This window comes from Tachypleus tridentatus, chromosome 12 (assembly GCF_004210375.1).
Source record: "Tachypleus tridentatus isolate NWPU-2018 chromosome 12, ASM421037v1, whole genome shotgun sequence".
Lineage (NCBI taxonomy): Eukaryota > Metazoa > Arthropoda > Merostomata > Xiphosura > Limulidae > Tachypleus > Tachypleus tridentatus.
The window spans coordinates 90,561,938-90,578,556 of NC_134836.1; the positions used below are offsets into that span (position 1 = coordinate 90,561,938).

Consider the following 16,619-nt stretch of genomic DNA (forward strand, 5'->3'; position numbering starts at 1 on the left):
ACATATATATTAATTATAACTATAGTTCTTATATAAAATATAAGGTTATTTTTTATTTTTGATGCAATTACCTTGAAGTCTAAAATTCAAATTATTAAAAATAAAAATAAAAATTCAAAATATGACAATTGATTTCTTTCAAAACATAGTAAATATTTTCATATCATTGCTCAGTAAAAACTTTCTTTTTTCCTCTTATCTTTTTACTGGTAATTGATTTTTAAATTTTATTGTAAAATTCATGTTATTTAAATTATTAATCTATGTTAAGTTCTTTTCCTGATGTCCAGGTGTCTATTTTTATGCCTCACACAATAGCAATTGTTGCAACGTAATGCACTTGTTGGTTTGAAACGTACCTATTGTTTCAAAAAAAATGTATTGTTATTATTTTTCTTTTGTACGATAGTAATTAGATTATTAGTTATTTTAGTTTATGTAACTAGCTTGTTGATAAGTTTGAACTTGTTTAAGAGCTACATTTTTAATAACTATTGTAAATTTATGTGAATTGCCATTGCGAACTTTCATTCTTTCTGTGGATTGAGTAACTTTATGGTTTATTCAGTAAATGATAAAAATGAACAAAAGTTAAAAGAATGGAAAAAATATTCAGAGCCGAAATTGTGGGCTAGCTTTAGTTTATAAATTAGAGGTGACTGGGAGTAATTTTGTATGAAAGTGTACAAGTATTATTAATATTAGTAAAAAATTAATGTCACGTGTCTTTCACCTTTACGTGTCTTTTCAAATTTACACTGTAGTGTTGGAGTTTCGCAAGTGTTAACATAGCGATTGATGGTTTTTGAAAATCACAAGTTTCTGCGTTTCCCAATGAAACAATATACAGCATATTTTGAAATTATTTGAGCAGCTTTTAGTAAGCTTTAAATCCAAAGTAATTTAGCCAATATTTCCTTAAAATTCAACGTAGTTACACGTGACATGTTTGCTTCGGAAGAAAAAGACAAAGGATATCTGACGAACAGCAAGAAACAATGCTAAATTTACTCTTGAAAAAAAAAAATTCATGTGAAACTAATAGTAGGTTTCTTAAAGTGAAGTACTCAGTCAAATGTTTTTCAATACTATAGCTTAGTGTTGTAGTATATTACATTTATATATATATATATATATATATATATATATCCTCTCACCCATAGGAAAAGGTTGGAATATTAATTTTAATCTGCTTTGCCCTTGTCTAGTATTATTAAGTGATGTATTAAAACACAAATAAGGTGGGCAATGTTTTCATTGAGGTTTGTTAAGTTAAGATGGCAAGAATAAGTGAGAATACACAGGCCTAGTGGTGTCATATTTGTGGCTGTGCACCCACTTATTTAGGTGTCAAAAATTTTGGCAAAGTAATTTAATGAAATCAACTTATTTACTGTGGTCAGAATAAGAAAAAAAGTAATTAATTTGTATCACAGTACAATATTATGAAACATCCATATAGTTTGAATTACTAGATTTTAGTACTTTCTAGAAAACTTTATTGTAAAGTATTGTTAATACATGAGCAACCATTACATCTGGGCTACTTAAAATAAATACAATAATGCAATGAGCAGACCTGCAGAGTTAAGATGCCATGATTTTTTTCTCCAATTACAAAATCAGCTGTAAATAACTAAATGTCATTTATTTTTATGGGTAAATATGTGATGTTTAGAGCAAGTAACACAAAACAAAGGTGATAATCTAACTGTTACAAGAAAAAGGATATGCTTGGTGCTGTAATATGGTTCTCACTTTGAAATGCACTGATTAGAAATTTACATGAATAGAGGATGGACAATGGCATTATAATGTACTTATGACTACTACTGTTTATTTGTAAAGAATAGCCCAAGTGTTAGTGATATGTGTTGCTAGTTGGTTGCTTTTCCTCTGGTTGGCAGCTCAAAATTAGAAACAGCAGCAGATAGCCTTAGTTTGCATGTGTTTTCCTTGTACACAAAAATGTGAGGGCTAATAGTTAAAAAACTAGCCGTGATTCCTGTTTATAGGCTATGAACATGACCAGTTTTACTTGGGTAAGATAGCTTTAATAAAGAAAAGTTAATACTCATTATTATTTATTTGTTTAAAGGAAATTCTGATCGGTGAATAACTTTCTTATTTAAATATAACTATGGTTGCTATAAATTATTACTGTAGAAATAGGCCAATAAATCTTAGAAAACATTGATAAAAGGAAACAAAAGTCTATGTAAATAGGCAGCTTTTACGATATAGTATTTGTGATGTGTGAGGATAAACTTATTGAAGATAAAGATGCATTGAATTTATAATTTTTTAATTCAAAATAACACATTTTTTTGCTCACTTTGCACTGGAATATTATTCTTTAGAAAATGACTTGTCTTATTTGGTGAAATTTGCTAAATGATTAATTCTCAGATTTGTTATCAATTACATTCATCTAACCAATTAATTTTTCATGAGAATTCAGTAGTTAATAAAATCAAAATTGGTAATGCTTATGTTAATTAGTTGATGTTTTTAGTTGTTACACTGATCAACTTAGGTGAAAAACTTTGGATTGAAATAAAATAATGAAAAATCATAAAAGTAATAATTTGATTACTTGGATAGTTGGAATAATTGTTTCTCTTTAACTGATTATTTTCATTACAATAATAAATTTAATTACAATTTCGATCAATAGTTTATTTTGATTGACACCAATTGATGCTCTATGCACCATGATAAACTACTTTCATTTGAACATGTAAAGCAGCATGTGCTGTTAACTTTGTACAGTAAAGGTGTATCTAAAATAACCACATGCTTGGCTCTAAGTATGGTTGTGTTCATATAAAATATTGATATTGCTCTTCAGAACTAAATGTATTTTAAAACTTACCTGTACCTAGTAGTAACTAGTCTGTTATTTTTAGTCTTTGATTTATGAACAAAGTAATGCTACAATGTAATTTTTATTAACATTAATGAAAATTCATTATTATTATTAGAATACCATAAAATAAACTTTAAATTCCATGAGGAATCTGTTGGTCCATCTAGGCCATTTGATTTGCAAGGCTTAAACTACACAAAGAAAAACACTCGGTCATCCCATTTTCAAATATTTATAAATCTGTATTCCTTGAGGCAACTCATTCCTTGGAATGGTATAACCCATATTTTTATTGTAAGATAAAAGTATAATGGTTCAAGATTAAAAATATAACTTAATTAAAAATTGCTGTATCCAGAGATGTGTATCATATTAAACTAAGATTGTTGAAAATGTTTTCAAAAATATTTTAAGAAAGCTGAAAATGGAAAGATCAGTTTTGTATGAGAATAATAAATTTGTTGAATGTAATTGATTATTGAGCTTGATGATTAACGTTTTCACGACAGGTCAAAGGCCATTTCATCATGTTTGTTGACTTGCAATCAAACTTTTATTGAACTACTATTTTTGAATTTGCATCAATATGTTTAAAATCAAATTGTAGATTATAATTCAAACTTTAATATTATATATGAGTTAATTTCTTAATTTAAAAGTAAATATTGAAAGAATATACCTAAATATTGATTTTTAGTGAGTCGTGGTATGCTGAATGCTGCACTGTTTAAAATTAGATGTTTATGATATCAGAATACCAAGTCTATAGTTTTGTACAAATTAGGAACTCGAAATACTGATATATTAAGCAAAAATATAAAATAAGAACCTCATTACTTTTTATTTTGGTAAGATATGGCTTGTATACTGAAATAAACACAGTGGCTCCATTCACCTCTTCCTGTTTTTGGAAATGGTCCCTTATATACACTTCAATATATGATATGAATAACCAATCAACAGCTTAGGATGCCCACATGGTGGTTTTTCTCAGCCATTCTAATCTGTGAAAAGGCTACAACTTTCTTTTGATCCAAGATTTGAAAGAGGTAGATTGTCTTTAGCGTGATCAAAGTTTCATATTTTTAAAAATATAAATATATCTTAGTTTTGAAGCTTAATAAATTATAGTGGAATTCTATGGTATCAATATAGTTATTTTTTGGTTATTCAGCTGTATATGTAAAACCTAAAAATATTTTGATATCTTCCTTTTGCAAAATTTTGAAAGGCTTAGCAACCTGTCTAGCAGCAATTGAGTACAAAGGTTGTAATGAAAAGACAATTTTGGGCTTTGTTTCTTGATTTATTGCTCTATATTTTAAGAAGAATAAGATTTACAGTTCTCCATAATATACATGCACACACACACACACAATATATAATAATTGAAATGTATCTGTATATTACAAAATACTAGTTTCCTAAAACACAGTCAAGACAGGGAAGACTAAAACTAAGTTTTGTATTCTTGGATATGTAACAAGTGCAAGTGCACCATGTCAATGCAAGTTATGCAATGTTAGCTAGACATTACTGGAAGGCCAGTATAATAATACGAAGGCTGTTAAAAAATACGCGGACTGACGTCATAAAACAAAATGTACTTTATTTAGAAGTTACAGGTCTGGGACCCCTTCAAAGTACTCTCCTCCCCAACGCACACACTTATCCCAACGGTGTTTCCACTTGTTGAAACAGTCCTGGTACACTACTTTTGTAATGTCCTCCAGCTCCTTCGTCGCATTTGCCTTAATCTCGGGAATCGTCTCAAATCTTCTTCCTTTCAAAAGTCTTTTGAGATTGGGGAACAAGAAAAAATCGCAAGGAGCAAGGTCAGGTGAGTAGGTGGGGTGGGGAAGAACAGTGATCGAGTATTTGGCCAAAAACTCACGAGTTCTGAGGGCTGAATTTCGCAGCAACGCGGTGCATCTTCAATTTTTCGGTCAAAATCTCGTAACAAGATTCAACTGATATTCCACACTCTTCAGCAAGCTCCCTGACAATTAGACTTCGATTTGCCCGCACCAGAGTGCTGATTTTGTCGACATGTGGGTCGTCAGTTGACATGGAAGGACGTCCAGGACGCTCATCATCTTCAATGGACTGTCGACCATCCTTAAAACATTCATGCCACTTGAAACATGCCGTATGCTTCATAGCAACCTCACCATAAGCCGTGTTAAGCATAGCAAAAGTTTCAGTCGCAGATTTTCCAAGTTTAACACAAAATTTCACAGCAAGTCGTTGCTCCTTCAGGTCATTCATTCTGAAATTCGCCAAACGAAAAAATTGCACTTCACTTAAAACTGTGTAGCTACTACACAAATGAAGATATCTGCAATCGGGAAATGGCGTCGTAATCAGCTGATCTGTGCGAACCTAGCGACACTAAGCGGATTCCCCTGGAACCAACTGGAGCCACGCAATTCAAACAGTCCACGTATTTTTTTGAACAGACCTCGTATATAGCATTATGAGACTTAAGCTACTTAAACTTAACATGTATATTTTCATGTTGTTACTCTAGCACAATGGTTCTTAACCTCTTGACCTTTTTCATTGTCTTACCCCCTGAGACTCTCCATGGTATTACCATGACCCCTGTAATAATTTTTGTAATGGTGAAATTTGTGTAAAGGTGGAATAAAACAAAACTGTATAAAGATCCTAATTTATTGGAAATATTACAAATAAATGACCTTGAGAAATGCTACAAGTGCTAAACATACAAAATCCATGGAATTACTGAATATCATACGAAACCTGCTTATTCACTCAGTGTGAGGGTTGATTATATATATATATATAATGAGAAAATATACTAAATACGATAGAAACTTTGATATTTAAATTTTAAGTTCCATGTATTAATATTATATAGTTTAAAAAATTTAGGCAATTTAAAACATTGTAATATATGAAAATTTTTACTCAAAATTAGACAGGTGGTTGCACAACAAGCATCTTGACGTGGTTCAACTGCTACACTTCAGCGTGTTTCTCATTGGTGGGCAGTTACAGTCACTTGCCACAAAAACTACAAACTGCTCCGTGATTTCCACAATAATTCCCAAACCTTTCGTGACCCCCAAGAAACTTCAAACGACCTCCAAGTTAAGAACCACTGCAGTCTACCATGAAAAGATTATAATTTACATTTCTTTATTTTGTTATGACGTTTACGAGATTGGTCAAGTGACAGACCACACAGAGTATAGAAAATCTAAAATATAGCTGAAAACAAATGTTTGAAATGTATTTAGGTTTTAGAGACTATGCAAATATTTGAGATTTTGGGACAAAGAATAGTTTTTTAATCATAACATGAAATCACTTTGAAATCAGACTAGTAATGAAACAAACTATATTCATAAACAAATCTTTAGTAAAATTATTTCATTATCAAATCTGATTTTTTGTTTATAAAATGCTCGTAATCTTTACCAAAAGTATACCAAATATTGTGAAAGTACACATGTTGTCTCGAAAGTTAAAATGCAAACAATTAGTGTATAAATGTGTAGACGAACACGTATGGTATACTGAGCCTGGAGAGAAAGGGTTAATTGATTAGTAAATTCCACATAATTGCCCAATTCTAATTGGTAGTATGTGGATTTATATACTTTATTTTTCTGTGAGATGTGATAACATTTTTTATATGTAAGCATTCTGATATACTGAAAATATTAGGATTTTTTCTTGAATTTAAATATAGTTGTTAAATGTGATTTGGTATCACTTATAAAAATTCAACAAAGGGCATTTTATTCAACTCAAATTTGTAATCAACTTAAAAGTCTTAACAACAGAATTGCATTATTTTCACCATGTCATCAAGCAAACCATTTTTGATTATCATAAAAAAGTTAAATTTAAACATTTTGCATAGGACTTTACTTGAATTATTTTGAATTTGATTGTTTCATTCATTCAGGTTTTATTTTTAGTACATATGTTCCAGTATCTTAAAAGGGTTTTTTGTTGGTACTATTTCTGGTTGTTACTACCAAGTGAATAAATTTCATTAAATGCCCTTCAATTTTCTCAGTACATCAATTACCTATGCCTGTGAACCAACTATATGCCAGACCACCTTTAAATAAAAATTAAACAAAATCCATAAGATGTTTTTTATGATCATCTGGATTACAAATTCATATCTCCACATTTGACACTTGTCAACAGATGCCATTAGCTACTGGGAGGTCCTTTGATGATTAGTGACAATAGTGCCATTGGATTCAAGATTCCTGACCTTCTGATTTGTTATTTTAGCTTAATCTTTTACATATTTAGACTAATTTGACTAACTCTTGCCATATTTACTTTTGCTCATGGTTGTCTCTTCCCAAAGTGGATCAGTTAACTCCACCTCTGTTTTATGTTGCTTGGATTACACAGGTTTTGTTTTCTCTTACTTCAGTTGTTTTTGCTGAATGTCTGGCTTGCTTGTTGCAGAAGTTACAGCCAGTTTTATCTCTTCTTTCATCTTAAAGATTTCCTTTTTTTATTTTTTAAATCTCTCACTTTTTTATCTACTTGTTATCTGGCACATATACAAATTCTTTGCTGTTTGCCCACATTTCACTTTCTGTAATAGACTCCACATGAAGACAATGTCAGGTACACTGGAGAAATTTATGAAATACCTGTTGTGTATCAGCTTATTTTGTATCTGAAATGAATATCAATGGGATATTTCTCTAGAGATTATGTTACAACCTTTCTTAATGAATCTTTCTGGAAGTTTTTTTTCCCCGATATGATGTTTCCTTCTCACAAAATTAGGTATTGTTTGGTGCTGCTCTCTACATGCAAACTTTTTCATTAAGCATGTCATGAGCCTTTCCCTTATTGAAAGCGACTGATTCTAATGTGGGTTTCAGGAAACTCTATGCATCACCTCTCCATCAAAAGAAGGATGGTACATTTGTGTAATGCATGTGGCTCCCTCTTTGCTCCTCTGTCAAACTAACACTTCTTGTTTGACAGCTTTTGAGTTCAGACATACTCTGTTTATTGCTACATGTTCAACTTTTTCTCACAAAGTGGTTATTTTTCAACTTCATTTGATTTATTCAGCCAGATTCTAATTTTTCTATTTATTACTTAATTCAAGTTGTTTTATTTCTGCACTCAGGTCTGTTAAAACTGTTCTGTGCAATAAATTTAGTAGGGCACATTACCATATTGTAGGTTACACCAAAGACTAGTTTTGCTGGGCCTGAGGTTTGGGAAACTCACTGACAGTTTTCAAGCTAACACTGACTGCTCCACCTTGTTGCTTACCCAGTTCTTGCTCCATTCTTTGTTAATGTCAGTTGCATGTCTTACATTCCAGCCTTTATTTGGTGTTTGATGAGATGATCTGGTTTCTCATGTCGAGTCATATTCCTGTTTGCTAGTTCCATCTGTATTTTTTTCCAGGGTGGTGTACCTACATAAGGGGAATGCATTCTACTTTTTGTTTACAAACAAATAGTTTCCTACTGCTAAGCCTAACATGGTTTGTGTGGCAATTATTTTACACCTAGTTTTTCAACCATGAGATTCTGCAGTTTGGCATGTGGACCATTCTGTGTATGTTAATCTCTATCTCCATGATGTCATGGTTTCATCCTCATTAGGATTTCATCTACTATCTGTGGCTGTGTTTCAGACTTTGGTGCAACTCTTGCTGGTAAGTTTTTATTTACTTTTTATCACATGGATTTTACTGCATAGGGAATGGTTCCTGACTAGGTATTCTTTAACTCAAAATCCACACTGCATAGCCATGCTGAGTTATGCTCTATCTTCCATGACTTGGCAGTGCTCATTGTTGAGATAAGGTGTTTCACAAGATTGGTTGTAGATGAATAATCTTGCAATATTTTGCTTCATAAATATGCCTGTTCCAGACTGTACCATCCATGGATTTCATGGGTAAAGCAGAAGGAAATAGTTGTCCTTCCCTGCCATGCCTCAACTGAATAAATCTGTATAGTCTACTTTTCAAAATGAGTTTCATGGTAACTAATTGCACTGTTTCAGGTGATAACATTCCTTATATTCTCCTATGCATTTTCACCCCTTTCTTCTAGTCAAGTATGGGAGTCTTTACCACTTATGAGTACCAGTTTGATTTCCTCTGTCTGTGTTATGGGTCATGTTGATGGTACATGGGATTGTTCCAGTTTTATCCTTGGACATTCTCATTCTCTTTTCTTACAGGAATGTTATTGCCATTAGAATGGTTCCAGGTTGTTTCACTGTTGTGAGAGTTGATTTCATCTGATAGTCGTCCTTTCAAAGCTAGATGTCAAATTCCAAAACTGATAGCTCAAAGCTGATCAATTGAATTCTCTAGTTCTTAGGTTTTAGATGAAGACAATATGATCCTCATCATACCCTCATGCAGATGTTGATGCCCAATATATCAAGTATGATCTACAGAACCCTAGCTACACCTGTATCCATGTTAACTCACTTTTCTCATTGTGGGATTGAGTTAAATATCTATGGTTAGGATTAATTTCCTGCCACATTTTCTACCATTCAGATGTGTTCTCTTTTTTTCCTGCCATGGGCAAAGATTATGCCTTGGAAGAGGGGTACATCTGTTCTTCCCTCACACCAGTCCCTCTTTGTAATCAGTGTAGTGTGCTGGTTAACCTTGTGAGAAGAAGTAAATACCACTGTATTGGAAATTATAAATGCCTATACTTAAAATGTATTTCCAATAGACACTTCCCACCCTTCCTCCTCATACTTTTTGATGCTTCCATCTTTTGCCAAACTATGAAATTATAGTGGAGGCATATAAAGTTGTATCTTTCATGTGAATATATAATGCTTTTATTGATGGAGAAGGGGACACATGATTTACATGAAGACACATTGGAATCACCCCATTCCAATAGAGGTAGCAGAAGGCTAGTGGCATGTCTAAAGAAAAAAATTGCAAATAGAGGGCAGCACTGACTGAGAATAGCTAATCTTTTGAAAAAAGGAAAGAGTACCTATCAGAAATCATTAGAGAAAAATTATAACTTTTATAATCTGGAATCTTAAGGTAATGTTGCTTATCAACAATTTTATCTGCAGTATTGGAAGTGACATGAAGTCACCCCTGAGGCCTTCCATTTTGTACATTTATGAATTCTTTGACACATAGTAATGGATTGCAGAAATGCTTTCTCAATTTTGTGTTCCCTTTCCATCTCAAACAGTCACAATGCCATTGTTAATTCCTCAACTCTGCTTTGGAGTTTTACTTCTGTTTTTTTTCTGTCCCACTTGAACTACCTTTTATACTTGCACTGTTCAAAGTAGAGAAATTTTTCCTACTTTAAGGTTATAACTTTCCTTGGATGTGGATGTCTTTTTATAGATGTGTGTGGATGGGAATTTTGTTTAAGGCTTACAATATGTGCATAGATTATCTCAACAGATGTAAGAGGTAATAGCTCTTAGTTCTGTAGAGAGATAAGCATCTGCCTGAAATACATATTCAGGTATGAAAATTATTAACATTAGATTAAACAATACCAAAAATTGGAGATGTACCATTATATTTTTGGTTTTGAAAGATAAAAAATTGTTTAAAGTATATTTTTAGCCATGGCATAGCAGCTCATAGCTCAATTACTGCTTGGTTGATTTGGGATATACTTACAGGTTTTGGACTGAAAAGGTCAAACCCTTTTCAACTGATGTATTTGACCACACCTAAGATCTTGTAGGTTAATTTACTTTAATCTTGCCTAAAATAATTTCAAGTTGAGAGTAGACTGGTAGAAATCCTCAATAAAATAAAATGGGAGATGTGTGTCAAATGCTTGGTATTGATGATGCACAAAAATATAATTAATAAAAGGATAAAAAAAAAAGGCCTTATAGATTAATTTATTCTAATCCTGCCAAAAATAATTTCAAGTGCTTGAGCAGTTAAGAATTCCTTGTTAAAATCTGGAAAGATATATTTATGTGTAGGAACATCACTTAGCAGTGAATCAACAGTTTAATTAATTATGGGGGATTTTTGTACATCAGTATGGCTCAGTTTTAACTTTTTGGAAAGTTTAAATAGTGTGGTTTTGTAATGTATTGTTCAAATTTTGATTATCATTTGTGTACTCAATTTTTAAGCACTATTAGTAAATGTAGTGCATACATTTTAGGAATATTCATTTTGGTATTTTGTTTGTCAGTTATTAAATACTTGTAAAACTGTTTTAACATTCAGTTTTGATGCATGTAGCAAGCATACGAAACTAAAATAATCCTAGCTGTTTTTGACTTGTGTCCAAATTTTTTGTTTCTTTTGTTTTTTTTATTTATAAGTTTTAAAGAAGAATGACAAATGGTTAGCTAATATTGCGATATTTTTACAAGGATGTAATATAATTATAATATTTACACAGAATTTTGGGCAGTTTTTTGTCTTATGTTAATGTTTAAATATATATATATATATATATATATAAATGTATATATAAAGACATACACACACACCATTTACTTGTTGATTGTAATGTGTTTTTGTTTATGGAAAGCATTGTTTTTCTTACATTTTTAGACTCTTTTACAATGCTAGAGGCGTTAAGCAACTTATTTGGTCGAAGGAAGCCTCAGACCTCCGAACCTTTACCTTTAACCGTTATTGGAAAAAAACCAAGGATGTTGAATGGGTTCATTGTTGTAGATTGGTCAACATTACATGAAATATCAGTTCCAGAAACTGAAAGCTCTGAAGATCAACAGGTAATGTATTTTGTTAAACTTTAAATATACATTGACAGTTCTTACTTTATATTTTCAAATAAGACTTAAAGCTCAAGTGCTATCAAATAGATGACTATTCTTCAGGAGAATAAAGTTATGTTTAATGAGTGTGATGAATTTATATAGGCTCAGATGTTGACATTATGTAAACCGGATGTTTAATATGAGTTGGCCTTGAGAACTAGCCAATCATAACCTAGATTTGTTTGTCAAGTTTAGTTTTGTGTAAAGATCATAATAGTTATAAGAATTATCTAATTTCAATAAAAATAATCAAAATAAACAATAGAAATGACATTAAAATTAAATAATATCAAAAGGTGGTAGGAAATAGAGAAAATAATAATATAGCTCAATATATAGGAAATTAAACCTATATATATCTTTTTCTTTTAAGAAAAAATACTAAGAATGTAAAGTAAGTTTAATCATGAATTTAGTTTTGGAAATCTTTTTGGAGACTTGCAAAGGTTAATAACCCCAGGATTGAGATTGATACCTTTTGGTGTTACAATATTTAACAGTGTTATCCAATAAGCTTAAATTTTCCTGTTTCTGTTAGATGTAACATTTTTTTCTATGCCCACAAGTTTAATGTCTTCAAGAGAGTGTCCAGTGCATATTAAAATGTTTTGCAACTGAAAGTTAATTGATTTTATTTAATTATGGCAATTAAAATGTTCCTGAATAGTTATTTTAGTTTGACCTACATATTGAAAATTGCATTTTCAACATTGGATTAATAAGTAACATTTTTCATAGAGCAGTTTGTGGAATTAGTGATTTTGATGGAAGTCAACCTTGCAATAGCAAGTGATCTCAAACCTATAAGTTCATGTAAGACTTTAAAGACAACCAAAAGCAGTTCAAAATCACTAATTTCATAACCTGTTCTGTGAAAGACATTATTTATTTATTAATCCAATGCTGAAAATGCAATTTTCAATATGTAGGTTAAACCAAAACAACTCTACAGGAACATTTTAATAGCCATAATCCCATATTCTAAAGTTTAGTTTACAGTTTCTCCTTGAAGCTGTATACAGCTTTTCAAAATAATTTCCTCACACTCTTCACTCCAGTCAAATACAACCAATCCTAAGCAAAACTTTTTTTTTTATATTGGAGTGTAACTCATATATTAAGTCAGCCAACCTACTTTTCAATATATATCTAACCAGATATATATTTATAACATATTTTTCCAAAAGGTTAACTAATGTTTTTATGCTGAGCTGGCTCTTTGTTTTTGCCTTAAATTATTTTACAAGACTTATGTCTGTCTTTATAAACTCAAACCTTTGATTATACAGATCAATAGCTCTTGTGAAAAATAAACGGAAAATAGTTCTTAAATGTACAAGTGTCTATCACACCCTAAATTATCACATCTTCTTAAACAAAAGCAGTAAGTTCTTAATCTATTCACTGCAACCTACTTTACAGAATTTCTGTTGGAGGAAAAATTGATATTCTCTATCTTTACATCCAGTTATTACTGTTACATCATCTTGGCCTCATCTACCTTCACTGCACTACCCTCTATTAAGTAACATATTATAAAGGTGAACTATTATGTACAACCTTTTTTCTCCCCTTTTCTATTTTAAATAATTTCTTTAAAATAACTTACCATCTAAGGAATGGAAAGTTCTGCACATGGTTTCTTGATTCTGCTTAACACTGCATGTTGAACCTACTGTTTTAAACAGATCTCACTCTTAACATTTTGCACGCATAGCAAATTGGGTGCCTGATCTGTTCATGAACATTAACTACTGTGTATTAGAGTGTAATTTAAGAATTAACACTAGCAAACAAGGTAAGAAACAATCTTAATGACAATCAAACTATATAACTGAAGCCTGAAATAAAAAAACAAAAACCTACTGAGAAATGTGCATTTACAAAAAATAGAAAAAGCCACAGAAGAAAGTAATTAGTCATACTTGAATCAATATCTTGACTCTCCTATTTTCACAATAATTTAAAAGTACCACTAAGTTGTGTACCTATATACAAGTATACTCCAAAAATGTTTTATTACCTTTGTGTTTAAACAAAATGTGTAAAAGGAACTTCTTGTAGTGTTCAAGCATCTTTGTACTTTTGACTAATAACTCTATTTTAGTCAAGGATAGGATCTGTAGTGTTGGATGGCATTGTGCATAATTGATTTTATGTTAAATGGCACTAGAATTATAGGAGAAAGTGTGAAATATCTTTTGCACTACTGGTAGTTTTAATCAGAAGAGCATTTTCATAATCATTTGGTATGTTCAAAACATTTTTTTTTGCCAAGGATGTATAGCTTAATTAGTACACTTTCTCATCTGTTACATTCCATAAAATTAACCCCGTTGATCTGCTGTTTAGATTCATTAAATTTTACTTGTTAAACCTGAAAGTGCAAAAATGAGTGTGATCTGTAATATATCTGGCCATTTGAGATTCAACATTTATATTGCTTGCTTGTTTTATTTAAAAAAACATGGGTTCTCCCCTGGTACAGCAGTAAGTCTACAGATTTACAATGCTAAAATCAAGGGTTTGATTCCTCTTGGTGGACTCAGCAGATAGCCCAATGTGGCTTTGCTATAAAATACAACAAGCATGGTAAACAAAAGAAAAGTACTTGAAGGCAGTGAATGTGATAGTTTGGTTGTAAGTTTTATGAGAATGTTAAATAAGCAAATCTGGTCTTCTGAATCAAAGAATTAATAAATATATAAATTGGTAATTTTACAGGAAATTTGTCTCACGAGAAAATTTAACAAACATATATATTATAAGCAGTACAAGAAATACTTAAAGGTTTTGGTTTTTAAAAATATAATTTTGAATATGAACTTGTGGAAGCTTTTCATTGCTATTGATTAATCAATATTAATTGATATTTTTTTACAAGCTGAATTTTAAGCCTTAATTTGTGCAACATTTAAACAGTTTTATATATTAGTCTCTTAAAGAAATAAGGAATAAAATACTTAAGTTAATTGTTTGCATTTTGCTGGACTAAAAATTTACTTGTTAAGTCTAATTATTTTGAAGGATGTATTAAGTAGTTTAAAGCATGTTGTATACAGTTTGTAATAGCTATACAAAAACAGTATCATTTTTTATATGACCTGAAATATATCAGGTAACAAAATTATCTAAAAATATTTTGTGAGTTTTTTATTATTATTTTTTTAATGTTCATGTATAAAGTAATTATTTCTTTTAATGTAGCCTTTTACTTCAGCATGTGACACTCAACCATCAGGAGGTGTTTGTGGATTTAACGGGGTTTCTTTTACTGTAAATGCATCTTTAGATAGTCAAGATCAAAATAAGGATGAAAGTGAGGTATTTCAGTGTGTTGATAATCTGAAAAAGGACAACAGCAACGAGCTTTTGATAAAGAAGCAGTGCAGTTTCTGTACGGAATGTTCTGTTTTGCATGAGACAGCTACTGAGAAATAGTATGTTTTTAAGGGCTCATTTTATTTAATGTATCTGTCATTTTTCTTATGAAATCTGCAGGTAACATTGTCATAAATATTTTATATTTTACTTGAAATGTATTCTTGTCTAATGTATAGTGATAAAAATGAATGGTCATCTCAGGTCAAATTTAAATTTGGTTACATATATATTAGAAAAAAAAATAAAGATCATTATTCAGGTGCTTTGAAAAGGACCAAATAAAGAAAGTTTAGATTTATTTTGTGAACAGATTTAACGGGTACTTGGTAAATTAAAACAATTAGCACATTATTATTAAAATTCATGTGTCTTCTGAAAAGGAAAACAAATACATTTTCTGGAGATAGTTTACTACGGGTTTACTGAATTGCATATGTCTGTCTCTGTGTGTGTATGTATTTCAAAAACAGTATATATTTTAATGTGTGCCCCCTCAAAAAAAAATGTACAAAATGTGGTGATTACTCAATAACAAATGCATTTAAAATTTAATGAAGAAGGCTTATGTTCAAATAATTCCTTTTTCCACCATATGTTCAATGTAGGCTCCAAGTTTATGAATAACAGCCTGTGTTCAGATTACCATATTGTCCATTACTTCAATGAATGTTTACACGACAATAATTCGAATCTCCTAGTGGATACTGTTATTGAGGTCATTAATATTCCTAGGCTTGGAGTTAGTATAGATTCTCTTAGATGACACCATAATAGACTGGACAATATTTTGAAAGTTTTTGAAGAGGGGGATGATTCATAGTAGAAGCTGTCAAAATATATGAAATTTAGGTCATTATTTCTAGATAAAAGATAATTAATAGTGACATGATTATAATGACTTTGCTCAATTTTAGGCCCCATGTATCAGGGGCCCTTTTTTGTCAATAATCAAAAGTTGAACTGGATATATATATATTTAATATGATCAGAAATGTTAAAAGTAAACTGTTTTTGTCAATAAAATAACATAAACACTGATTTTTGGTGTGTATCCATTGATGTATACACAAAAGCACAACTAAAACAAACCAACCACTTGCAGTCACAATTATCTTCCACCTCTTTTATAGCACACATATTTTGGACAGTATACAAGTTTGTTTGTATGAATATATGATTATAGTAGAGAATCTGTATTTTGACATTCAGTTATGGGTAACATTTTGGTTTTCATTGTTAACTTGATTGTTTGGGTTCTTGCATCAATCTTCAACTGAGTCAATGTAGTGTGCACAAGTAGAGGTACGCCATAAACCAACTCTTGTAGACCTCTACGTTATCCAGCTTGCATGCTTCTACAGCTTGTTAAATGCAGATTGTTTGCACATACACATACAACAGTGTATCACTGCTTCTTCCAGCTTCTAAGTAGAGAGGAATAGGCACGTTAACCTGAGATACATTTGTGTTGCACCACCTGTATCTCTAGATGGTTTGAGCATTGCAGATTTTGAGTCTGTATGCTGAGGATGGATGTTGTTGGTTTGTAGAACTCTTAAACAAATACCTT

The 16,619-nt window shown here is 31.1% G+C and overlaps 1 protein-coding gene across 4 annotated transcripts; it reads left to right on the top strand.

Annotated features, from left to right (window-relative positions):
* Positions 1-280: 280 nt before the first annotated feature.
* LOC143233970 (uncharacterized) lies at positions 281-16,087 on the top strand. Of its 4 annotated transcripts, XM_076470913.1 has the most exons (4): positions 317-378; positions 3,723-3,918; positions 11,436-11,620; positions 14,873-16,087. In XM_076470913.1, the coding sequence occupies exons 3-4, from the start codon at positions 11,447-11,449 to the stop codon at positions 15,104-15,106; spliced, it is 408 nt and encodes a 135-aa protein (XP_076327028.1). In that variant the 5' UTR covers positions 317-378; positions 3,723-3,918; positions 11,436-11,446; the 3' UTR covers positions 15,107-16,087. The 4 variants fall into 4 exon arrangements, with proteins under 4 accessions (XP_076327027.1, XP_076327029.1, XP_076327028.1 ...); XM_076470912.1 differs by lacking the exon at positions 3,723-3,918 and having other exon boundaries at positions 281-378; XM_076470914.1 differs by lacking the exon at positions 3,723-3,918 and having other exon boundaries at positions 304-346.
* Positions 16,088-16,619: the final 532 nt, after the last annotated feature.